This window comes from Cheilinus undulatus, linkage group 9 (genome assembly GCF_018320785.1).
Source record: "Cheilinus undulatus linkage group 9, ASM1832078v1, whole genome shotgun sequence".
NCBI lineage: Eukaryota > Metazoa > Chordata > Actinopteri > Labriformes > Labridae > Cheilinus > Cheilinus undulatus.
Window position 1 is genome coordinate 39,939,476 of NC_054873.1, and position 27,771 is coordinate 39,967,246.

Consider the following 27,771-nt stretch of genomic DNA (forward strand, 5'->3'; position numbering starts at 1 on the left):
TTTTCTAACTGAAAATCAAATAAATACTTTTCAAATTATTTTCTCACACGAAAATCCATTGACCCAAAGCTGCACAGATAACACACTTCTTTCCAGCCATCAAAGTTGAAGTGTTTGTTGCTGCTCATTTAATTGCTTAAAGACTGACTTTCGAGCCGAACTCTGCAACCCCACCCCTTCAATTTAATTTAATTATTTTCCCCGTGTTTGTTTGACTTGTAAATGGCATACACTGAAGTGGCGCTTCAACTAACTTGTGTGGTCAAATGTGAATGCAGGTCATGTAGCACTAGGGACATCTAGCGATGAATTTTACAAATTGCATATAGCTACCCTTCTGCCTGGGTGTTATTTGTTTTCCTTTTTTTTTTAAATTAATCTATCAGTCTTTTGATTATGCAAAGTCATCGCACACAGAAGAGGAATGACAAAACATACGGAAACAATTTCAAAAGAAAAACAGAGCCAAAGGAAACAGTCGGTGTACACTATACAGGCTTTAAAAATAGTAAACCATCACGGATATTTAAATGAAATCGTTCTAGAGCTTTGTAAATGTCCATGAACCTGGTGGCTTTCTTATTGGCTAAGTCCTGAAAAATTACATTACATTTTGATTTCATTTCTGAAGCGGTAAATATTAGTTTTCCTTTCAGTTGAATTTATTTTTATTATTCTTCATCATGTACAAAAGTTTAAAAAATACTTTATTTGTGTCTATTCTACTTTTCTTTCATAGCAAAGATCTTTTAGTTGATTTTAGCCACGAGACGGTCTATTTTAATGTTTGTATTTTTTTCTCTGAGAGAGAGAAAGGGATTGGACTGTTCTCTGAGCCTTCTGTGTCCGTTTTTTTTCCTTTATTGAAACAATTTAATTACAAATAATCAGACATGCCAATACATAACAATAATATATAACATGAGGAAATAATTCACAAATATTAACAAAGGTTGAGGAAATACACAAAACATTAATCCTTCTGTGTCCGTTCGTTTGTTAGTGGGCTCGACAATTATGTCATATGAGCCCCACCCATCTAGAATGCCTCCTGGTAGAGCGGAAGTCCAACAGCGGATGGTTACATCAATATTGCCATCGTATTTTGCATTTTGGGATTGAAACGGATGGGAAACATTTATCCAGTTTTAGATTTCGTTTTGTGTCGGTGACGTGAATAATGCAGTGATAGTGTCATGAAGTGGTAGCTTTGTCTATGTTGCTGAAAAAGAGCATATCTTACTAAGGCTAACGTTTATTAACATACGTTGAGCTCCATAGCTAGCCCAACTCTCATCTGAGCTACCGACATCAAGGTTAGTAACCTCATTGCATTCCGGACTGCAACAACAATCACAATATCACGAGTCTTGCTCTGTTAACCAATGTGTTGTTTGCTAGTCCAGTATGGCTAGAAGCACGCGGTCGTTCTGTCCTCATTCTCTACCGGAGTAGGATATGATGGTTTGCTTGTTGAAGGATATGGCCTAGATGTTGGGCTAAAAAAATATCGAACTCATGTAACACAAGCCGCTGTTCTTGACGATTTTCCTGTCTTTAGTGCACTTGTAGTCAAATACTGTCTGCAATATCTCACAGACACCATGTCAAAGGAGGATGCCCATCCGGAATGTGGAGGAGAAGATGAGTCAAAGATGAAGAGCATGCTAGATGCTTCTGAGGAAACTGTGAGGAAAAGGGTCCGTGCAAATACTCCAAGCCCAAACAGAGGGAAAACTCAAGGTGACTAAGAAGTTTATTAAACGGAGTATCAGTTACATTCAAAAGCTGTAAATATGTTTGTACTATGTAAATCAGACTTTTGGCCAGACTTATCATGGTATACAATTATTTGGTAGGCAAAACACACATGGGACTCCAAATGGTGCCCACCACTTGAGAAATGCAGATGTAACAAGCCTAAATTTCAGCTCAAGCTTTCTTTGCCAGTAATACATTTCAATGATGAAATGCCATATTTCACAATGCATTAAGGATACAAAATACATTAAACAACCCTCAAAACCAGTAACCAGTCAAATTTAATCAGAATTTATAAATAGCAATGGTTTTAGACTGTTTATTACTAAAGCCAACATATTATCTTGACTTTTATCATGTTTCTTAAACTTTTCATCCACATCCACATTTCACAGATAATATATGAACTAGTAGTTTGTTGATACTTAAGAATGCTGTTGACATAACTGTGAATTAATTTGATCTTTTTCTTAAAGGGATGACCAGAGCGCTTTGTGAATAATTTAAAGAGAAAATTACTATAGGGCACATTTTGTTGTTTCTTTTCTTTTTGTTTTACAGTAACGCTAAGTCCAAGTGGAAGTATTGGCACTCTGTAAATTAGTGTAACTTGGAAGTTGTTGATGTGTAACTGTGTAAAGAAAAAACAAAATTGACTTTCTCCCCTCACAGCAAGTCCTCCCCCATTTGTCTCTGTGGAGGAACTGATGGAGACTGCTAAAGGTGTCACAAATATGGCTCTGGCTCATGAGATAATGGTCAACCAAGCTTTTCAAGTCAAACCTTTGGAGCTTCCTGAGGGGAGGTTTGAATTTTGATTGGAAGTAATTGTTAAAGTAATTGTCCTTTATGTTCTTTCTATTTTACTGTATAAGTAACTACCTTTGTTATGTCCCTGTACAGTTTGGAGCACAGAGTGAAGGAAATCATGCACAAAGCTTTCTGGGATTGTTTGGAGGCTCAGTTAAAGGAAGATCCGCCAGTATATGAACATGCCATTAAACTGCTGGCTGAGATAAAAGAGGTGAAGAAGACTTTCCTGGTCTTTTTTTTTCTAAGAAATAAACAATCTTCATCACAAACATGACTTCTGATTCGGCTGCCATCTTCTCTCTTCAGATGTGGTCCTGCAGTTGTTTGTGCTTTGAGGTCATGGCTACCTTGCTTTACCATATGGGCATATACTACAAACCTTTTCTATCCCTGTCTTTTCTTTCTTGCTTGTCTTCAATCATCAACTTACCCCCCTCACTCAGACGCTATTGTGTTTCTTGCTACCGGGCCAAGGAAGTCTTCGCTCTCGTATAGAGGAGGTTTTTGACCTGCCTCTATTACACCAGCAGGCTAGCAATGGAGTACTTGACATCCGTCAACTATCTCATTTCATCATTGGGATGATGGGTTCGCTGTGTGCCCCTTGCCGAGATGAGGACATCAATAAACTTAAGAAGATCACTGATGTTATTCCTCTACTTAAGTAAGCATGATAGACTATTTTAGACGTGTTACAGTTTTTCAAGGTTTTAATCTATCAAACACAATGCAGAAATCAGCTTTTCCCGTGCTGTAACTTTTTAATATAAACACTGCTTTCAGTCTGACATAAGCCATAAAGATTTTTTTACCCTAACAGCTGTAATACAGCTACATTTCATAGTAAGCGTCATAAGAACTGTTATGAAACACAACACAAGGTAAATGGGAGTATATGCAAAAATATAATAGACAAACTGAAAATGTGTTGTTAATTTATAATTTTTTTAAAGTGGTTAAAGTATGTGTGTCTCAGCTCCATTTACAGCAGTACTGTTCTTAGCTTCCTTGTCAGAAACCAGATGTATATAGTACCCTAACCTTGTTCAACTTAAATCCAAGATGTCTGAACTATCTTTCCTTTGTTAGTCAATTTAAAATACAATACAGTTTTACTTTGAGTTTAAAACTTGGGTACAATTTTTAAACTGAATTCGATGACATTTTTTTTCTGTCTGTGTGTCTTCCTCTATCAACCTGTCCAAAGGGCAATATTTTCTGTGCTGGACATGATGAAAATGGACATGGCCAACTTTGCTCTGAGCAGCATCAGGCCTCATCTGATGCAGCAATCAGCTGAGTATGAGAGGAGCAAATTCCAGGAATTTTTGGAGAAGCAACCTAGTAAGGAATACACACATATCTATAAACACGCACACACACACACATATCTACATGAAATTATCTTATTCCCTGTAGATGCCTTGGACTACACTGAGAAGTGGCTTGAGAACTCTGTTAGATCACTGGGAGAGGCCAGGGAAATGAGCTCTAATGTAGCTTCCTGTGGCCCTCTCTCACTTAGTACACTTGATGTTCATAATCATGCCTATCTACTCTTGCTGAGGTGGGACCACGCCTCCGACCCATTCCCAGAGGTAAAAACTGTCATAGAATCATTTCACTCTGTTACTTATCTTTTATGTGTACCATCTCTTCAATTTAATGCTGCATGCATCATCCCTTTTTCCCTTTTTCTAGACAGTGTTGATGGATCAGGTTCGGTTCCAGGAGATGCAGAAGGAGGCTGAGCAATTAGTATTGCTCTCCTCTGTGCTCCTCGTTGTCTATACATCCACAGGAGAAGCAATCTCGGGCCTGCCAGGGTTTATTGAGTCTCTTAAAAACACTATCAGTGTCATGCTTGCAAACATGCATAGTCCGTGAGTACAATAGCTTTTAATGATGTATTAAATTAATGTATTTTATATTGTCCACCAAAAGTATATTTCAACTTGTTTTACCTCAAGTGGAAGCATGTCTTCATTGAAATAAAGTTGACTGCAATTACGATCCAAACTAGAACAAGGATGATTGCCAAATGGTGGAGAAGTTAAGACAGCATTTTGTAGCAGAAAAAATGATGACACAGAAGATCTTTTTTTCCATTGATTTAAAGTTTAAGGGATTCTTTGTTTCCATTTTAAGAGGTTTGTCTTCTAGTCAGGAGTACAGCAAAGACTGTTTTTGGTTGCATATGTCCTGCAGTACTGTTTTAAAAACTTGAACTGGGCTCCACTAATATTCATCCTAACAAAGTTATTTTGCAATTTCATTACCAATTCAATGCATTATGGTGCAAAATTGTATGACTTGGTTTCTTAAAAAGTAAGATAAGTATCTCACAGTTTTTCATATACCCTTGAATTTGTATCAGTTCATACTTTTAGTTGCTCTTTAAATGGTTGTCTTTTGTCCTACTCAGCTTTTTGATGGTCATGTTTCCTTCTGTAGCCTTGCGCCCTTACCGACCGCAATTGTCTTTTGACTTATTGTGACACTTACTGTGACATCCCCTCAGAACAAAAGATTATTGAATTGAATTGAATTAAAAACTGTTGAATACATTTTTGCACAAAATCACGTCTGATAACTTCTAACTTACATAGAAACTCAGACCGTGAAGTATGAGCCTGGGTCTTCATGCAACATAAAATGAATATTGTGTGTTTTTGTAACTCAGCATAAAAACAAATTCATGGAGAGCTGAATAACCATGGTGGGAAGACAGCCAGCTTGATAAAAAGAAAGCCTAAAAGTTGCAAGCATTTAAAAGTGTCTGTAAGGAATTTACATTTTTTTTCTTAGCAATTCACATTACAAATATCATAGATGTGGCAATAAATGTAATAAAAGGTGATAGATGTTCCCTTTTTGATCCAGGAAGTAGATGAACTTTAAACATATTGCTTTATATAATAACAAACCTTCAGTGAAGGGTTTTCTAGCTGGTTTTGTAGACTCTGGGGGTTTAAGTTGAGGCTGAGGTTTCAGTTCATCCTTAAAACGTTTGAAAAGTCTACTGTGAGAACCAAATTCCTTAATCTTAATATGAAGTTTATCAGTGGATATGACTTGAATCCACTGTTCAGCAAGGAGGACTTCCATGTTGCCTACTGAATCTAAGGCCCTGCTTACACAACATTTTCAGGTGAAAACTAGTTTTACTTCTCACATTTTAGGCGGTACTTTGACTAAGACAGTCAACTAAGTATATCCTGTGATGTTCTTTTCTTTCTTTTTATAGGCTATATGCTTTTTTGTGTGACAATTACAGCATTAACTACAGTGTAGTCTATACATAGCTAAGCAGTTTTATCATAAGGCAGAAGTAGGAAATTGCTGGGGGCCACATGCCCCAAGGGGCCTCAAAGATAATCATTATAGTTGTGCATCAAATATAAAGATATGTCTGAAATTGTTTTCAGTGATCAAAAAATGTATTTAGAATGTGAAAATGAAATCAACAGTACATAAATAGCATAAAAATAGTTAGATTATCCAAAAAGTCCGTGGGGAGAATCCCTGGCCTCAACAGCAGGGTCCAAACCCATCAAAAAAGCCCACAATGTCTTCATGTCAGGCAAATTATTGTTATTTTGGTATGCTGACACATTAAAAACAAGAGATTGGTGGATTACTGTGGTGAAAAAATTAATGATTTTTAACAGAAGAACAGTTATTACCCCAACTACAGATATATCATGATCCTGGCAACATGTTTAACACACAGTTCTTTGTTTTCCTATTAAGTTTTTTCCTGTTTTGATCAAGAAATTAAAATTCAGTGGTAGCTCTTCCTAATTGTTTGTACATTGTTTGAAATCTTTTTAGTAAGTTGTGTTCTTACATATTTCCTTTATGCTTTTCCAAGGTCATTTAGTTTACAGGAGGCCTTAGCTACTATTGGGGAGAAACTGTGTGCTGATCTGAACCAGTGTTTGAGTCAACGTGGATACTCCCCCTTCTCAGCTGAACAACAGAACACTTTGAAGGGACAAATCTCCGCCATCATTCAGCCAGACAACACAGTCCGGAAACTGATAGGTATGAACAGTGAAAATTATGCCTAGTATATCAGCATACACTGATCAAAAATTGTTTTTTTATTTCATCTAAAAATTCCTTTAGCCTTACTTGTTAAACCAAATCTGTAACAATTTTATACTGAAACTAGATGAAACATTAGCTTCATTATAACTATTGCTGGTTCTGTTCAAGGTTCCCTAATATGACAAATAGTACAGTCTAGACCTGCCTATTATGTAAAATGTCAGGAGATAACTTCTGTTATGATGTGGATCTATTTAGATCAAAAACTGATTGATTGCCTGATAAAGGTAAAAAGATGGGACTTGCAGCAGTATTTCAGTCTGCTGTAACACTCAGATTACCTGCAATGTGTCCCAGTCATGTGATTAGAAGTAAAGCCAGCAGCATGTGGCAAATGGTGTGGTTAATTTTCATACTGCTGTCCCAATGAGAGAGATGTCCTTCTATTTACTGCTACTAAATTTAGAAAGAGGGTCTGGCTGCAGACCTCTACAAAACCTCCATGCTGGGGCGTTCAGCTGGAGACCTCTATGCTGCGGCGGACCTCCATGCTGGGGCATGCAGCGTGTTAGCTGTTGTTAGCATGAGTACACCGCTGTGCTTACTAGACCTTAGCATAGCCCCATACACTGGGGCATGCAGCAGCAGACCCTGACCCCGATGCCCCAGCGTATGGGTCTACGCTGGGCCGTTTAGTAGCAGCGACTCCTACACTGTTAAAACCTGAGTGGTTCGATTTAGGCATTAAAATCCGAGTGGTTCGGTTTAGGCATTAAAACCTGAGTGGTTCAGTCTAGGCATTAAAACCCAAGTGCTTAGGTTTAGGCATTAAAACCCGAGTGGTTAGATCTAGGGTAAGCCAGTGGGCAAGCGGATAGAGCAGAAAATTCATAGTGGGTAATATATGTCATCGCCCCAGCATAGAGGTCTGCGGGCTCGGGCAATATATGTCACGCCCCAGCGTAGAGGTCCACAGGCTTGGGCAATGTACGTCACGCCCCAGCGCAGAGGTCCGCCCCAGCGTGTAGGTCTGCGGCTGAACGCCCCAGCGTAGAGGTTTGCTTGAGGTCTGCAGCCAGATGCCTCTCAAATTTAGTGCTTTATATTTCTGTGCCCATATGCTGTCTGTGTGTCTCCTCGCTTTTATACATGTGGACAAAATTGTTGGTATCCGGTTAACAAAAGTAATAAGTACCTGTGAGTACAGTTGCACATATTATTTATAAGGCTGTTAGCTTTGTTAGACATTAATGTAGGGCTGTAATTTAGACTGTTTTTCAAGTACTTTCACTTATGGAGCATATATTTTGGTTACATGTTGGTGACCATGTAAGAAACATTTTATATATTGTGCTACAGGTTTTAAATTGAAAAGTCTCCCATGGACAGGTGTTGAAAATTAGCACTTTGCTATAAAGTTAATCAAGCATAACATTCAACCACTAAAACTAATTATTATGTTCAGGAATGCAAGTAAATAACTATAATTTGACATATTAATCAAGAAATAATAATGTGCTTTATTATTTTTTTTAGGTTTTTTTGTAAATCAGTAAATTTTAAAATTCATGGATAACAATAATAATTGTGTTTTAGCATTAAAAATATCATTTCGGGTAAAGAGCTTCTACATATTGGTGTATTAACCAATGCAGAAACATAAAGAATGATTTTGGTAATTACCAATGCTGTTAATTTAGGGCAGCTGTGGCATAAACCTTACTTTGGGTGGTGGTCTAATAAATTTGTTAAGCACTGTATAGCGTAGCATGGATGATGTGCAGGGCACTGAAAAAGACCATTACTTGCTTAATTATGAACTTGCAGTTGTAGTTACGTGTAGCTACTCAAGTAAGTGTAAGTAATTACCAATGCTGTTAATTTAGGGCAGCTGTGGCATAAATCTTACTTTGGTTAGGTTAGGGTGGTCTAATAAATTTGTTAAGCACTGTATATAGTATGTTAACTTGCTGTCTTTTAAAGAAATATATTTCATGTTAAAATTTCACAAAAGTTACTGTCATCCCTGGAGATTAGCCAAAAATATCCCATAGGGTTTTGGGACACCCCTGACACTGGACCTATATATTATTATATAATATTATATATATATATATATTATTATTATTATTATTATTATTTACCTCGAAACAGGCTGTAAACATTTAGCTACGTTCATATGAGGCTATATAGCTCGTTTTGCCCAACAGGATTGCTATCCCATCTTTCCTTTAAAGGGAAAAAATATGAACATATTTTGTTCATTTTGTATTTTGAGCACACAAGGAAATATGGTTTATTACTGAAAGACAGAATGTTTACCATCAGGTTGACCAGCTAGTAAAATATACATAATTATTATATCTAGTAAACTAACTTTGAACGCTACACTAGACACACACAGGCACATTATAACACACACACACACACACACACCCCACACAGCCCCACACACACTCTCACATAGATAGCAAATAACTGTGTGATTTGCATTTGTGTAGATAAGAGCTATGCCATTTTACATATGAAATACTACCAGCCACAGGGACAGGAGGGGGGCCTTTCTCAGCTTGAAACTGCAACTCTACATCTGTTTCTGGCATTTTCTGGCAGTTTTCGGGGCTTGCCGTGAATCCCCATGAAAAGTTGGAACGTGTGAAGTTCCCTGGAAAGTCACAGGGCCGAGAATTGTTGGGAGTCTCTCTTTTCATGCTGTGCCAGTCATTGTTGATAAAATGAACCGTTAGGCTCATATATGGCTGTGTGACTCTGCTTGTCCACAGGTCAGCTGTCAATGCATAATATTCCACATGTTGAAGTTCCTCTTTCACCTTCACCCGGCATTCTTCATACATGCGGGGCAGCAGGGACGTGCACAGACATTTTGAGGGGCAGGGGCTCAAATGAGAAAAAGGGCACTTCTCTTAATCTATTCATAAAAAATGCTTAAAACCCTCCACCTCTGACTTAATAATCAATTTATTTTAATACCCTCACATTCACATAGTTGTTGTATTCAACTTATGTCTACAAAATAAGTCAATCACACAAAACAATGTCTTCTTTAGTTTTCACTGGGTTTATCACAAGAGCAAGCAAAATCAAAATAAGCTATGACACCATGGTCATGTTTTCTATGCTACTATGCTCTAGTAAATATTTAGAAAAACGGACTGTAGCTACTAGGGAGAGGGGCATGGTGAAGTAAGAGTTTTCAAGAAAAGAAAAAAAAATGCACAACTAATTTTTTGGCAAATGTATGCAAACAAGCGTATTAAAAAAAAAAAGTGCATAATTAGCATATCAATCTAGCAATTTTGATGATGGATTTATAGATACACGTACCTGGATTCACCTGTAGTCTCTGCCCTTTAGTACAGTATGTTAGCCTGTATGACCATGATGACCATGTGCCTTAGTTAAACCAAACTTATTACATCAGCTAGTGGCTCATATGTGCATGTTAGCAACACACGTTAATAGGCCATAAGGTGAACCATGAAAAAGTGGCTAGAAAATGAGTTTCGTTCCCATGTCTGGGCACTACTTTTTAAATGCATTTTTGTTTAGACTATACCCTTATGGACTTTGGGTTAAAAGTTCTCCGCAATATATCCTGCAGTTTTTTTTGTCACAAGCCATAAATCTATATAAATATAAATTTAAAAAACGAAAATTTTGTGGTGCTAGATTCACTTGTTTTATTTATCAACATTCACTTTACCAACACAAAATCTCCCACAAATTGACATTTATATATGTATGATAACATTTTAGACAAGTCTTGATGAATTATTACCATGAAATGTGAATGTAGACCATGAAATCTTGCAAATTTGTGGAAAAATGCTTCTTCAACTAATTTCATACAGTACACATGGTGAATTTTGCCACACATACACACATCAATGTAACAGCATTGCTTGTCATTTACAGTGTTTACAGTTGCAGGGTTTCCTTTGTTCCCTCAACAATAGATGCTTTTGTCATTTTACAGTACATGGTTTTTAATAGATCTTAGTCTGGCTTTTTTACACAGTACACTGTAAGCTTTTATTTTTGTTCAGTGGATGCTTTTTTTTTATAGAGGATGTTTTATGGTTCTATATTGTGTCTAATCATCCCCATCACTGTCAGAAACATCATCCCATGTAGCTATATCTTCTGTTTCCTTCTGAACATTCACACAGTGCTGGCACCTACACAAATCAGTGCAAGACAGTCTTGCTGACATAGAGGAACATCTGTCTGTATCACATTTGCCTTGCTTGCAAGCACAGTGGACTAACTGCAACACACTTTGAGGAGCAGGATTTTTAGTCATCCAGGTCACTGTTAACTCCCCATCCTCAATGTGCCATCCACTACCAATGGGTGAGGGTGCACACATAATACCTTTCAGAAAATGTCTCTTTATTGCTGCTTGGTAGTTTGCCCTTTTGCAGTGTTGGTGTAGAGTGTCATATGTTGGAGGCATGGATAGTTCTGGCAAAGCTGAAGAGGGCATGCAGAATGCTTTGTATCTTGCATCATTCACATTTTCAGCAGATGACTGGCCATACAGATGGCACACATATTTGCAAAGTACTTCAAAGGTGGACTGATCCAGGTTAAAACTTCTACCTAGATTTGTAAATGCAGTGAGGTATTCCTCTTTCTCACAAGCAACAGAAAATGTCTTTTTTGTGAAAGTACAACCTACATGGTAGATCTTTTTCCAGACTTAAAGCAATGACTGCCACATCAGTATCAGGGCTCTTAATGACCACAGTGTGATGTTCTCTGTGCAGCATGTTGTGCATGTAAAAATACCCTGGTGTCACATTCCTCCTGATCACATGTCAGATCTTCAACAGCATTAACAGTCTGTAAACCCTCTCTTACAGTCACACAGTGACACTTCTCTCCATGAGCAATGTATAAGCTCAAGTTCTTGCCCATGACAGTGAGATCACCATCTTGCCATGCAGCATAGAGGAATTCTGCCAGTGCTGCTTTGTTTGTTCCAACTTACAAAAACTTTTTCCATTGTGTTGGTGTCTTCTGATGTCGTCCATAAATTTGCACCTGTTGTGTACCTCCAACAGCTCTTCGTGACCGTTCTAGATTTTTTATGCTCATCTCTGGATACTGATCAATCAGAAAGTCTATCCGTGAACATTTGTGATGCAGAGCAAGCTTGACCATGTACTGTAGTATGGTCTCAGCGAGCTCTCCAAAGGTATTTGGTCTGGATCAGATGGCTTTAATGACCGTCATGCCATCAAAGAGAATAGCTCCATCTGCCGGAACTTTGTCAACCAAGCAGTCTCCACCTTTGGTCTCTAATAAATCCATAAGAGCTGATTTGTCTGTTTTAGCAAAAGAACTATCAGTACTGGCTAAAGGATATGAAACTGTTCCCGAGAAGGACAGGATTTCTCTCAGGTCTATTTTTCTACTTTGACCTATAATGAGTAGTCTGGAGAATAGCTTCTTGTCCGCATGCAAAATAACATCCTTGCCTGCTGCAGATTTTTTCTTTGCCTTTGCCTGGTCACTGAAGGTCTTCAGTTTTTGTGCCTTGATGGGGGAGAATATGTCAACTGATTGTGATAACAGTCTTTGATCCATAAACTCTTTGACAGCTGTTTTCCCTCTTTTCCGAAGCTGTAAGCAAATCCTTTTTTATTTCTTTAGATGCGACTGTTCCTGAGCTAAGACACACAATGCCATCATGGTGTGTGTCAAAAGGGTTCAGCATAGAATCAATGGTGGAAATGATTCTAGTCACAGCCTTTTCATCAGCCTGAATCTGTGTGCTGTCAAGGTCTTTTTGTTTCCGTATTTCTGGGGATTTACCTGCCATAGACTCACATTGTCTTGTTATGGCAGCCTGTTCATGTTGCAACAATATCCAGCGATAAACTGCAGCTCGATTCTGTGTTATCCCTGTCCAACCACCTTTGGTCTTGGAATCTCTGTTGCAGGTTTGCTCAATAGCCTGGTCACAAGCTATGGAGGCAAATCCATGGCCACTTTGACGTTTGACAGTCCACTGGCCTTTAACAATGAGCTCAGTGTGGCACAAAGGATTTGTGAGGGGCAGATTGACCATTTCCAGCCAGTATGAAGGAAGATACCTGGCATAATTAACACGATCATAAGCAAAAAACCATGCCATCATCAACTGCAATGCTGACAGATGAAGCTGCCAGTCTGACTGTCATGTTGCTCTCACAAACAGAAAGAGTATTTGCACCATGTCAATGTATGAACTCCAGAGGGAAAACGTTGGGTTTTCAGCACTTCTTGGCAAAGAGTCTAAGAATGTTTTAAATCTGATGCGTTGTAGACTCTCATACATCAGTTTGTGTGCCCTCATGCTGCGGTTGTAGTGATGACCACTAATGACACCATAGATGGATCCAGGAGCAACAACTGCAGACTCATGCAGACGAAGATAATAAAGTACTGACTTTTGGAGAATGCCATCACCTTGAAGCAATGTATGGAAACCTGTCCAGCTTGGGATAGTGCATCTTTCAGCATCAATGAACTTAACACATATGTATGCCAGTTCAGTTTGCACAGCAGGCACAGTCCTCAATCTGTACGGTTCTGTCTGCAATGAAATACTGTCATGATGAGACAGATTCTGGGGTCCCTGTCTTTTTGACTGCTTTGACAGTGCTAATTGGATGCTAGGGGGTGGTTTGAATGTGGAAACTCCCTTCCGTAGTTGCTGTCTGTTTGGGTTTGACTGTTGTTCAATGACAGAACTTTGCAGCATAATTTCGTTAGTGTGGTGGGTAGTCCCACGACTTGACAGTGTCTCTTCTCCAAAGTCTATATTGTCCCATACCAGAATTGTTGGTGTGTTCTTACAGAATCCTTTTGGTATTTTGTCTCTGCCCTCTCCTAGCTGAAGTTCTGCAAGGCTAGTGTCTAGACTCAGAAGTGTGTCCTATGAAGCACAATGTCCTACTCTACTTAGTAGTGACACAACTTGTGATGAAAGTTAGACCAAGACATAGAGACTTGGGTGTCTGCCTACGGCCCTTAGAAGCAAGATACACTACATCTTGACAAATGGATAATACTTTAAGACTCAACTCATGTGGTATATTGATATAACACGCTAGTGTGGGTTCCACTGAAGCACCTATAATCCAAGCAATCAGATTATACAGTTCAAGTGGCACAACAGATTTTGCTTCATTCACATTTGAGTCATCAGATGTGGGTGGCCACGGGCATGTCATGCCAGGGAGTCACATAGGAGCCTCTTTAACATCAGTGCTGCACAATAAAGTGTCCTTGTGTCCTCATTAGTTTGCCAAGCAGCTTTTGTACTGTGTCTGTTTTCAGTGTCACTTTCTGCTTGGCTTACCTCTATTGTTGACTTTGTGGATTCTGTACCTGATGGCTGAAGTAGCCTGTGTATGAGCTTATCTGCAGCAAGTGTCTCAACAAAAACCAGCTCACATATATTGCGCTTGCTCGGGGAGTGAAACACTAGCTGAGGGAAATCAAGGGTCAGCCTCCTCTTCAATCTATCCATCCTGCAACATATCAATACAATGATATTTGATTAGAGTATGAATAAATATATATTCACCAGTACAAAACAATTCACCATCACAGACTTTTTTGGGGGAAATGGTTACCACCTTGACACCCCAATTTAAGCAGTTATTATAGTCATAACAAAGAGGCAAAAACATTATGAGCTTGGAGGTTGGTTCAAAATTATCTAGAATGATTTATCTATCATTTAGAATTGCTGCAATGTTTTTTCTCCAAAGCTGACAAAGACAATGTTAGTATTTCAGTTACATTACCTGTAGTTTGAAGCGTCAATGTCCTCATGCTCTTTCACTATATTGATGAACTTTCTTCTTAGCTGATTCATCCTCAGCACCTCTTGGTTCACAATAATTCTTTGCCTGATGATCTGCTCACAGAAGATCTTGTAGCTGACATTGAAGGCTGGCTCATTTCTGAAACACACACACACACACTTAAATAATGCAGAAAATTGTGCAACAAACATCGTATCTATAGACAATATATCAAGATATGTGCAGTCTGATAAAATTATTACATTGACCACATAATATCATGTCTCACGTTTCTTCTTCTGTGGTCCCAGTAACTGTTGCAGTGGACTTGGTCAAGAACCTGGTGTACTGACGGCAACAGGACTTGTGGTATCGAACTCCTATGGCTACACAGTCTTTATCTTTAATATGCAAAAGAATCCCAGTGTCTTCCTTCATCTCGGCAGCTTTCAGCAATAGACCTTTAATGAATGAGATAATTACATGATGTCTGTCTGTATTTGTGTGTATATACAGTATGCACACACATGTGTATATGTGTGTATATATATATATATATATATACAGTCAAGCCCGAAATTATCCATACCCCTGGCAAATTTTGACTTAAAGTTTCTTTTATCCAACCAGCAAGTTATTTCTTGATTGGAAATGACGCAGGCGTCTACCAAAAGATAATAAGACAATGTACAAGAGGCATCGTTGTGGAAAAAAAATATTTCTCAGCTTTTATTTACATTTGAACAAAAAATGGGCATGTCCAAAATTATTCATACCCTTCTCAATAATCAATAGAAAAGCCTTTTTGGCTATTACAGCAATCAAACGCTTCCTATAATTGCTGACCAGCTTTTTGCATGTCTCCACTGGTATTTTTGCCCATTCTTTTTTTGAAATGAGCTCCAACTCTTTCAGGTTGGAGGGTCTCCTTGCCACCACTCTGATCTTTGGCTCCCTCCACAGATTCTCAATTGGATTCAAGTCAGGACTCTGGCTGGGCCACTGCAAAACATTAATGTTTTTGTCCGTTAACCATTTCTTCACCACTTTTGCTGTGTGTTTTAGGTTGTTGTCATGCTGAAATGTCCACTGGTGCTCAAGGCCAAGTTTCTCTGCAGACTACCCGATGTTGTTTTTGAGAATCTTGATGTATTCCTCTTTTTTCATGGTGCCGTTTACTGTGATTAGATTCCCTGGTCCATTGGCTGAAAAACACCCCCAAAGCATTAGATTCCCACCACCACATTTGACAGTAGGGATGGTGTTCTTAGGGTTGAAGGCTTCCCCTTTTTTACGCAAAACAAGGATAAATCATTGTGGCCAAACAATTCAATTTTTGTTTCATCCGACCATAAAACAGAAGACCAGAAGTTTTTTTCTTTGTCCAGATGAGCATTTGCAAAGGCCAGGTGGGCTTTTGTGTGCCTTATCTGGAGAAGTGGCATTCTCCTTGGTCTGCGTCCATGGAACCCAGCAGTGTGCAGTGTCTGTTGGACTGTCTGCCTTGAGATGTTGCTATCAGCAGAGCCCAGATTCACCAGGATGGCCTTGGTGAATCTTTTTCATCTCTCTCACTATCCTCCTGAACAGCACAGGTGTCACATTTGGCTTCAGACCACGTCCTCTGAGATTTTCCACAGTGCGAAACGTCTTGTATTTTTTAATAATACTTTGCACTGTAGCCACTGGAACTTGAAAACATTTAGATATGGCCTTATAGCCCTTTCCTGACTTGTGAGCAGCCACAATGCGCAGCTGCAGGTCCTCAGTGAGCTCCTTTGTCTTAGCCATGACTGTCCACAAACCAACTGCAGAGAGCTGCTGTTTTTCACCTGTTGAGTTGATTAAAACAGCTGTTCCTAACGAATCAGGGTAATTAGGATGCTTTAGAATAGCTTGGACTACTTGGAATGGTATAGAATTTGGATTTTCCCATAGACTGTGACAGTTTGCAAAGGGTATGAATAATTTTGGACATGCCCCTTTTTATTCAAATGTAAATAAAAGTTAAGACATTTTTTTTTCCACAATGATGCCTCTCGTACATTGTCTTATTATCCTTTGGGAGAAGCCTGTGTCATTTCCAGTCAAAAAAAAAAATTGCTGTTAGGATAAAAGTAACTTTAAGTCCAAATTTGCCAGGGGTATGAATAATTTTGGGCTTGACTGTATATATACATATATATATATATATATATATATATATATATATATATATATATATATATTTTTTTTTTTTTTTTTTTTTTCTTTTTCTTTTTTTATAGGGACAATGCAGTTAACATAGTTTTAATTCAAGCATGAATCTGATGTGCTGCATATAGAGTTATAGCTACAGCTAGTTTTCAACTCCTGTCCCTAGTTGGGCTTTAAAACAAATACAACATACAAATTGCAATCCTATAACAACGCAATATACAAGTACCCTATATAAAAAAAGTACAACCTAGCCTACAGAATTAAATTCAAAATCATTACAACTCCAAACAAAATAGAATAAACTTACATACTAATTAACTTACTTATAGTGTTTGTGTGTGTGTGAGTGTAAGAGAGAGTGAGAGACATAATTTTTTTTACACACCTGCTGATAATGTCTGTGCCAGTGAAAGATGATCCTTTGTGCATTTGCCAGACACGGTGATGTATTTATCTACTTTCTTACATATGATGCACAAGGCAGGCAGAACAGGCCCAGAGGAAACAACAGGTAGACCCATCCTGGACCGTAGTTTCTTTCTTGGAGTTTCACTTGTTGATCCTGCGGTGCTGCTGGCATCACCTGTTAACACAGACTTGCCTCCCTGTGTTTGATTAACATCCGAATGCTCTCTTTTATGTTTCTCCGCGGAATCCAAGCTCTTTCTATCAATGAATCGTTTGTAGCATGTTGCATGAAACTCAGCATCTTCTGGAACATTGTCAAAGTCAATACTGATACAGTGTTTATAAGTTTCAGCTATGGTCTTGCTCTCACCACTCAAACAAAGCCATCGTTCGATGCAGTTCCTAAACGTTTCCCATAGTTTTGCCAAAAAATCCTGTATTTGTTCTTTTATTTTTTACAGATATCAGGTGCATATAGCATATTTTTGATGGCTTTTTTAGAGTTTTCGTTGTGTTCTCCTCCTCCGAACTGCTGGGAGAGCGTGTCCTGGTCGCAGCCATCTTGGATGTTTTGCGCTCTCCTATTGGACCAGCAGGTTACACGTGACTCAAACCACACCACGCATGACAACAATATCATTATGCCAGTCAAGTAAGTAGTACTGACTTCAAACACTGATTTTATAAAATCTTAAGGATTACAAACGGAGAACTTTTGATATCTAGCTCAGGACCAATATATCTTTGTAACTGAGTTAAAAGATTGTAGTGCCCCATATGTCAGAACGGGATGAAACGATACGGCTTTCACCTTACGGCCTATAACTATATTTGGTCTCTTCAGGAGAAGGAAGAGGGTAGGGGGTAGGGGAAGCGTCTTACAGAGCGCATCAGAGCTCGTCATCTCCCGACCAGCTATTTGGAGTTTTCTTTTTTTAAATTCATATTTATTTGACAGGGAAGTCATGCACAAGCAGAAATGTGTATTTATATAAAGAGAGATAGATATTCGTTTTTTTTTTTTTTTTTAATTAAAAAAAAAAAAAAAAAGAAAAAAACGCCCCAGAAAAAAGGGCACTTTCTTTTGAGGAAGAAAAAGGGCAGGTGCTCAAGTCCCCTTTGATGTCTATGTGTGCACGTGCCTGCAGGGCAGCTCGACATAACTAAAGTGTTTTTGATCTGGCATGCTGTATCTGGGGTCAAAGGTTTTGACCAGTGCCCTGAAGCCCTTCTTTTCAACAACTGGGGCCATGTCTTGACATATGACTTTAGAGATGGCATCTGTAATTTTACGGTGTCTGTGGGACTATTTGTCATAGGGGATGCCTTTGGTCAACGATTCTTTCAGGCCTGTTTTATGTCTAGTTTTTTTTTTTTTGCATCACCTTGCAGTGTTGAGGTAACGTTTGCACTTTGTCGCATCTTCACACTGTCTCTGTACTGTTCTTCATGTCATGTCTTTAAGTGGTAGAAAAAATTAGATGTGTTCGAGTCGCTAGTAACGACTTGTTAGCGGCATGTTTTGCAAATTACCTTTGTCTGGTCGGTGTCTGACTTTTAAAATCCAAACCAAAGCCAAACAATGGAACTCCTGTTCCCTCTTTTTGGCACCACTTCCTTTTTGGGCTCTGTTTCCTCCGCCAGACTCTCCGTCTCTGCCATGCTGTTGTTTACATCCAAGCTCCCCTGTCAGTGCTGTAAACGAGTCTTTGTGGGTGACGTAAAAATGCTGCCGCAAAGTCATAGAGTGGCTGCAGCTACATTAGCTTTCATTCTTTGTTCATTAATTGTGTAACAACGTATAATTTTACGCTGTAACGTGTTAAAATTACGATATCAATAGAGGGTTATATTGTACAGTAGACGTTTTTATATCACACCACGATATATATTGTAATATCTCGCAGCATGAACAGTCGGTATAATTTTCAAGTCATCAACCGTTATAGCACAATTCAAAATTTATTAAACAAACCTCCAAATGATAACTTTTTTTTTTCAAAAATAAAAAACTCAAAATGCACTGTTCCATATTCTTATGCAAACCAGAGTTTCAGAACATTTTATAGGTTCTAAAGAACTGAAAATGGTCTTTTGTGGAAGTTGCAGCATTAGGAGGTCATGTTTACTGTCATGCTAAAGCTATTTCCATCAAAAAACATCTTAACAGGCCAAGTTATGTGGAGCTATTATTGTTGCAAAAAGATTTGCAAATACGTACAAAGATCTGTGCACAATTTTGCTAATGCGTAGGCAGAAAATGCGTGCACAAATCCACAAATGTGTGTACAGATCTGAAAATGCGTACAAAGATTTACAAATGCGTGCACTAATCTGCAAATATGTAGACCAATTTGTAATTGTGGACTTAGTTAATTTTGGTTCAGAAAACTTTTTTGCTTCAAGTTGTCAAAATCCTCACAAGCCATCAGTTGCAACTGAAATCTGTCTCTCAATTGGCTGTCATACACGTGTGACTTTTGCAACACTTGTACTGCGCACGATCCGCAAATGTGTATTCAGATCCGTAAGCGTAAAGGCTGGGTCTGTTTCCCTCAGCGCAGGCTCACAGGCAAGGCTGCCTCCTCATCGCATAGGCAACACACAGAAGGCTGCAGTTAAGACTTAGTAACGGCTTTATATAACGTCAATGTGACAGGAGAAATATTATGATATTATACTGTTATTATTCATATTTTCATTGAAAGAGTGAAGAAAATGATTACTTCCTTTCTCCAAAATCGTATCACAGCGGTGGTTGAATTGTTATCTTTACTAAACAGGGGTTCATTGTATTCCATTTTTCAAACAGAAACCTCCATTATGACGCTGTATGAGCCGGGTGATAAATAGAGTGGTCAGTAACATTTATATTTATATTAATAACAGGTGAAGGGATTGCTTGCTGGATCAAGGTAAAGAAAATTGCCATTTTGAAGATTTTGAGGTGAGATTTTCTTTGAAATTTTTACCAATATTTCAACACGAGCACTTAATCTGTTGAGGCAAGTAATAATTGCTTCATTTTTTGCATTTTAGTATATAGTAAAATCGTGCAGAAAATGTGTGTTCAAATTTGATACTACAGGTAAAAAGTGGACTTTGTTGGTAAATCCCTCAATTGTCATTATCTTTTTTTTCTTGATGCAAAGTGCATTATATTGACCATTGTGCATCATAAAAATGTTTTGATGAATCAGTTACGCAAATTACAGATCAAAATGTGATGTTTAGAACAACTAATTGCACTCAAAAACTGATAAACCTATATTTCTGTAGTTTAGATGGCTGAATGGTACTACACTACTGAAGATGTCCTCTGCTTCCTCGATGGCAATTCGAGTGACATAGAGGAGTTGATGTCTGCAGATGATGAAGTGTTAGATAAGGATTGGATCCCCAATGCAGAGTATGATGAAGAAAACTCTAATAGTAGCAATGAAGAATAGAAAACTCCTGACCAGTGGCTTGAAGAGGAAGAAGAGGGTCCAACAATGTCACAGGCAACAAAGGAGCATGGAAGAAGCAAAGTGAAAAGTAAAGAGGAGAGGAGAAAGACACATAAAGCTGCTGAGTTTGATAAAAGTGGTGACCAGATGAGCACAGAAGAAAAGGGTCCAACAACGTCACAGGCAACAAAGCAGCGTGGACGAAGCAAAGTGAAAAGTAAGAGAAAAGGAGGAAGACACATACAGCTGCTGAGTTTGATAAAAGTGGAGACCAGATGAGCACAGAAGAAGAGGATCCAACAGTGACACAGGCCAAAAGAACAAAGAAATCTGCAAAGAAAAAGTGAAAAGGAAGGAGTACAGGTGGAGAAAGGCAGAATTTTACCCTCCACATGTTCCATTTTTTGAGAATACCGATGAAGCCATTGAAGAAAGGTCTGAGTTTACACCTTACACATATTTCAAACAGTTTGTTACTGATGAAATGATACAGCTGGTTTCAGATCAAACAAACCTGTTCAGTGTACAGAAAGAAGGAAGATCAGTAAACACAAATGTCAAAGAAGCTGAGCAGGTTATTGGCATGTACATGTTCACGGGTTTGGTACAGATGCCCAATGTAAGAGCCTATTGGGAAATGGAAACAAGCTACCCCAAAGTTGCTGATGTGATGTCGCGAGATCGATTTGAGGAACTGCTGATACTGCTGTACTTTCAAGACAACCTCAGTGTGTGTCTGAAGATGCAAAAAAGGATGAAATGTGGAAACTAAAGCCATGGCTTGAAAAGCTATGAGAACAATACGTTCATGTACCTCCTGAAGAACATTATGTAGTAGATGAAATCATGGTTCCATTCAAGGGGAGATCTCATCTGAAAGTCTACATGCCAGCAAAACCTCACAAATGGGGTTCAAAATGTGGGGATGTGCAGGAAAAAGCGGTTTCCTGTACAACTTTGATGTTTGTCAAGGGGCAGCAGATCCAGAAAAGGAAAGGTCTGAGGTTGGTGTGAGTGGAGATGATGTTCTCAAATTGACATCAACCTCTCTTGCAGGGAAGAACCACAAAGTGTTCTCAGACAACTATTTTACATCACTCCCACTGTTGGAACACCTGCGGCAGAAGGGGATATACTACCTTGGCACCATCAGGATGAACAGGGTACCTGACTGCAGCTTGAAGGATGAAAAAGACCTCTCATCTGTTTACTTTAGAAATATACAGTCTAATTGCTGATGGTATGAAAGATTTTCTAAATCTTTCTGTCCTGCAGCGCAGGGATAGGAGCCGTCCACCACCATTGTTTCTTTGCTCATTGAGGGAGATATGAAGTGGATGATCCATGTTTCTCAGAATGGCCTCCACCTTGCTCAGTGCACGTCTCTCCACCTCATCCTCCAATGAGTTCAATTTGATTCTGACCACAGAGCCAGCTTTTTTAACCAGTTTGCATCCTTGTGTTTTACACTGCCTCCCCAGCAGACTGCAGCATAAAACAGAACACTTGCCACCACAGACTGATAAAACATCTGCACCATCTTACTGCAGATGTCTATTGATCGGAGTCTTCTGAGGCAAAAAAGGCGGCTCTGCCCCTTTTTGTAGATGAAGTCTATGTTTTTAGACCAGTCCAACTTATTATCCAGGTGTGCACCTAAATATTAGAAATGTCATCTATGGTTAAAGTTCTGCTGTGGCTACCAGAGAAAACTCTGAAATTAGAGCCCTCAGAGTCACCTGGCTCTGCCAAATGTGCTGATCCTGCACCTGGAGCACAAACGCAGCCAGTGTGATGTCTCTTTGTCCCCAGTGTACAACAGAGAGGAATGCACTATTTAATAAAGAACATACTCCATCAGAGAGTCCTCTCATTGACAGTTCACTCACTGTGACCGTCCGTACATAACTGGAGAGGATGAGGAGAACGGAGAAGCAAGCGAGCAGATACTTATTTTTAACATTGCCTTGCCTACGTGCATTAATAAAAAACTTGGGATTAAATCAGCTCTCCTCTTAAACATAATGACCATGTGTACTGCGTATGCCCCGAGCCTGCCCCGTCTGTATGAGTTGCACCAGGTCACTTTCTCACCATCAGCTGTACAGCCCGCTTGCATTCCATACACGGAGGATTTCATTACAAGAGGAAATAACATTCCACTTGAATTTAAAATGTGCCAGAAATATAAAATAATTGGACTGGGCATGAATTTCAAATCAAAATCAAGTCTAAAGTTTTTAGTAAAACCCAAAGTCACAGGGGGCATGCAGATGGTCTAGCGGTCTACAGTGCTACCCATGTACGCGGGTGGCCAAGGTTCGAATCTGGCCTATGGTCCTTGGTCGCATGTCCCTCCCCACTCTCTTCTGTTTTCAACACTATCCAGTGTCCTCCTCCTATCAAATAAAGGAATAAAAAACCCAAAAATAGATCTTAAAAAGATGCATGCACACACCTGTCTCACTTCATCATTGTAACTGTGCAATGAGGAGTGACAACCTCTTGGCACAGAACAATTTTTCTTGTAGCATTTGCGACACATATTTCACACTGTACAGCCCTGAGTGTACCTACTGTGAAAACTGGAGGAGGCTCAGTTATGATCTGGGGTTGCTTTGCTGCATCTGGCACAGGGCTTCTTGAATCTGTGCTGGGTACAATGACATCTCAAGACTATAAAGGCATTCTGAAGCAAAATGTGCTGCCCAGTGTCAGAAAGCTTGGTCTCAGTCGCAGGTCTTGGGTCCTGCAACAGGATAATGACCCAAAACACACACCTAATAACACCCAAGAATGGCTAAGAACAAAACATTGGACTTTTCTGAAGTGGCCCTCTATGAGCCCTGATCTAAATCCTATGGAATATCTGTGGAAAGAGCTGAAATAGATTGCTGTAATTGAGCCAAAAGGTTGTGCAACAAAATATTAAGTTAAAGGTGTCATCATTTTTGTCAAGGCCAGTTTCATTAGTTTGTATTTTTTTGATAAATGATTCTATTGAACCACAATTCAAAAGCAATGTCTGGTTTTCATTGGTTAAAGACCCTGTAAAGTGAAATCCAAACACACTGGATTTGTTGGAATATGTTGGAATATGGTTGTTGTGAACATGTGAAAACACTGAGATCTACATGTGACTGGATTCTGGAGTTAGACTGTTAAAAAGTTTGTCAACTCTTTCCTGGCTTGGTTTAATTTGGGTGGGTCTAATATGTGGGCTCATGATGTCACGAGCCCACAGTAGAGAATGCCCTCACCCCTTTAACACGAGATTACAATACAAACAATGCTTCTACAGAGCAGTTCATCTCACTACTGTCTGTTGTTAGCTGACGCCACTGCCTTTATTAAAAGTTAAGTTAGTTAAATGCTGTTTTTTTTGTTCTATATGAGGTAACTTTGCGAAAATCTATCACCTACAATGGCTTACGGGTCATTTAAAGCCTCATTTTTCATAATTTTGAAGTTTAATTTTATAAACTTAGAGATGTTTTATCTGACTGAAATTTGATTTAGGAGTTCAAAACACAGTACCCTGTCAAATAACAAACCTAAATACAGATTCATTTTCACTTTACAGGGTCTTTAGTTTTCAGTAAATTGTTATTTATTATTATTTTTTGTCCGTTTCAAGTTATTTCAGTGACCATTGTGGGTTTCTCTGTCTTAATCAGAGGGGTACCAACAATTTTGTCCATGTATGTATGTTGCATTTCAATATTTCTGTGTTTTATATGTGCCACTTGTGACTTTGAGCTGCTAAAGTGCTTGTAATTGTTTTTTCTCTATCCATCTTCTCTTTTTTCTTCTCTCAGACTCTCGAGTTCAGAGCTATCTCCTGGCTTCCCTTGAGTCAGGTCATCATAAAGCACCACCTCTCCCAGGAGGTCTGACTCCAGTCAGCAGGGAGCTGAAAGAGCTTGCTGTTCGCTTCAGTCGCCTTGTGAACTTCAACAAGCTTGTCTTCTCCCCATTCTACCAAAAGATTCTCCATAAAATACTAACAGCAGGGGAGAGTCCCAGTGCAGACACATAAACAATGAGTCAGAAAGATCTGTCTGTTCTCATATTTACCTGTCATTAGTAAAATTGAATATGATGAGAAAGGTTTTAGGAAACTGATCTGTGTTCAGAAACTATAGTTAGCTCTCTGTATTTGCACCTTAAACCACTGTAATGAAATAAATAATAATTTAAAATCACTTACTGCATTATATTACTATTTGACAAATTAAAACCTCAGGTTCCATACTGGTGACCTTGGTGACCTTAACAAGCATTGGGATTATGGATTAAGGATATGATTTAAAAGCGGGTTCATTTTCATGCCTATAAACTGCTTTGAGTTGATATTTTACATACCTTTTCTAATGTGCTATTTTAACTGTGCATCAGTGTTAACTACAGTGCTTAAATTTATTAGACCACCCTTTCCCTAGCCAAAGTAAGGTTTATGCCACAGCTGCCCTAAATTAACAGCATTGGTAATTACCAAAATCATTCTTTATATTTCTGCAATGGTTAATACACCAATATGTAGAAGCTCTTTAACCGAAATGATATTTTTAATGCTAAAATATAATTATAATTGTTATCCATATATTTTCAATTTTACTGATTTACAAAAAACAACTGAAAAAATAGTAAAGCACATTAATATTTCTTGATTAATATGTAAAATTATAGTACTTTACTTGCATTCCTGAACAGAAAAATGAGTTTTAGTGGTTGAATATTATGCGTGATTAATTTCTGACTTCTCAGAGAAGCCCAGTGAGCCGGCTCAAATTTGGGTGATTCAGTTTGAAATTCCTCATTCCTGTTCAAAATGGTAAAACGTGGAGAGCTCACTGAAAATGAAAGAGTCTGCATTAAAGCACTTCATGATGCTGGATGGTCTCTGAGACAAATATGACAAGTGGTCTAATAAATTTGTTAAGCACTGTATTTCTGTATACACAGTCACGTGCTGCTAACAGCAGCAGGAACTGTTTGGATTTCAGTGTCTTGCTCAAGGCATATTCATCATGTGACTCCTTATCTAGTATTTCTCATGCATGGATCACTCTGCCTTCTTCAACCTGTGTGTCATAGCTACCCTGCAAATGTGCTGTAGCTGACACACCTGTGGACAGGCAGTGCATAAGTAAAGGAATTGCTTTCCATTTTCGGAAGTACAGCGTATTGACCTGTTTATCCTGAGTTTGGTGGGAAAATCTTCAAGTAGGGTGCCATTTTTAAAAGTTCCTCATTTTGTGCATCTCCCAAAAGTGTGGAATTTCGGTTTTTTTAAATGATCAGATAATTTAAAGGGGTTAAGCTGATTATTTACAGCAACTTGTAATAGCAGATAATATGGTTAACTAAGTGACCAGTAGTTTAGATAAATACTTGATTCTAACTGAAAGGGTATCAATTAACTCTGTCAAATTTAATACTTGCTGGGCTGTCTAGATTACTCAAGTTTCTATTTAGCCTTAACTTTGCCTTGACACTGGATGCATGCAACACTGCATCACCTCTGACTCAAAAGCAGCAAAAAGTAGACTGCTTCTTCTTAATTTACTGACCCTGCTTGCCACACTAGAGATTATGTTACATCCCATTGTCTGTTAAAATCTCTGATACAGGCCGCTGTAAACATGGCCTGTGATTTGTTTGCAAAACTCTTGATTTGGGGACAGTTATGGGTGTCAAGCTATCTTACACAATCAACTGCACAAACCGTTATTTGCTTTGATTTTTGCTAGAATTTCATGTTTATTGACTCAGCAAGCCAAAACACTTTGTGAGCTGTAACTCTAATTGACAATATCCCTTATTTCCAAGTTGTAACATACATCTTCTGTTTCCAAAGTATCAATAAATTAAGTTTAATTGGAACTCTATGGGATTGGAATGATTTGATAGGTTTTACAGTCTCCAGGGGAAAAGTAGGATATCAACTTGTATAACCTTATTTTGATTGCAAAATGCATAAATATCTTTATTAAGTGAAGTTGGTAGAGATTTGATAAATCCTTTATAGGTGTCATCATCCTGGTTTTTGAACCCTCTGCATGGGTTGTTTTTGGTACTATTTTGTCCATTAAAATAAAGAGCCCATTTAAAAGTGCCCTATACATCCTTTCCCATCCACTTTTCCACTCAATTTCAATAAAAAAAATCATAGGTTAAAGGTCAGGTGTGAATTAGAGTATGTAAAACAACCAAGACGAAAGAAGTAGACTTCAGCTGCTGTTGATGGAAGTTAAACTTGTCACATGGTTCTGTATAAGGACTGCAATCTACATAAAACAGACTACATCTGTCCCATATTCTTCTAACTGTGTTTAAAGACTTGGTGGTCCAGAGCCTGAATGGCTCATTAGGATGAGACAACTTCTAGCCACTGTGACTGCCTGAAGATCTGAGAACTGTACAATTTATACTGATTTTATGACTGATTTTTTATTAATCATTTTATTGTATTAATGTATTAAAGTTGTTTTGTTTATGTGTTAGTATTCTCTTGTTCCCAAACAGTTTGTATTATTACCATCTACGCTGATTCTAACTTTTAGTCTCTAATGTCTGAAGCACCCTGAACTGCAAAACCAACACTGTCTTCACAGATGAAAATGTTCTTTGTTATTTATCAAAATGCATTGGGGGGAAAAAATATCACATTTTTCTATATTAAAGGGGTTCTCAATCATTTCACTTGTCACACTGTCCTATCCAGCAGTTAACACAACACACTGTTAAAAAGCTCTTCTGCTCAGCTACAACTGTTTAATTTCTGGCATTTCACTTGCCAGTTAAATTGTCAATCTGACAAGCATGATAAACAGAAACTGCGATGCAGTGTGTTTTTCAGGTGTTAGGAGTATTTTCAGTGTTAATTTTGTTACGTTGCTATGCACCTCTAATACAATTGAAAGACTTTCATGTTGTAATATACATCTGTGGTTGAGCCAGGTGCCCTCCAACAAGGATGGACCAAAGACACAATTGTAGAACTAGAGGGCACCATTTGATAATACTCAGCTCACCACTTTTTTACTGCAGACTACCTTTGCCACAGGAGGGAAGTGAATAACTTCACTTTTGGTGCAGAAGTGTCTAACATAAAAAAAACAGCAACAATCCACCAGAAACATGAGCAAAGGAGTCTCAGCAGTGATCACTGTGCAATAGGCAACACTAAAGCACATCAAAACACGTATGAATACATCTAAACACTCTCCCTACGGGCATGATGGGTAAACCCCACCCTGATA

At 38.5% G+C, this 27,771-nt stretch overlaps 1 protein-coding gene across 3 annotated transcripts; it reads left to right on the forward strand.

Moving 5' to 3' along the window:
- The first annotated feature begins 1,065 nt into the window (after positions 1-1,065).
- Positions 1,066-24,995, forward strand: tcp11l1 (t-complex 11, testis-specific-like 1). Of its 3 annotated transcripts, none has more exons than XM_041794547.1 (10): positions 1,066-1,316; positions 1,600-1,743; positions 2,434-2,566; positions 2,665-2,785; positions 3,018-3,238; positions 3,782-3,918; positions 3,994-4,172; positions 4,276-4,457; positions 6,449-6,621; positions 24,325-24,995. In XM_041794547.1, exons 2-10 carry the CDS (start codon positions 1,605-1,607, stop codon positions 24,543-24,545), a joined length of 1,506 nt encoding a protein of 501 aa, XP_041650481.1. In that variant the 5' UTR covers positions 1,066-1,316; positions 1,600-1,604; the 3' UTR covers positions 24,546-24,995. The 3 variants fall into 3 exon arrangements, with proteins under 3 accessions (XP_041650481.1, XP_041650483.1, XP_041650484.1); XM_041794549.1 differs by having other exon boundaries at positions 3,102-3,238; XM_041794550.1 differs by having other exon boundaries at positions 3,105-3,238.
- Positions 24,996-27,771: the final 2,776 nt, after the last annotated feature.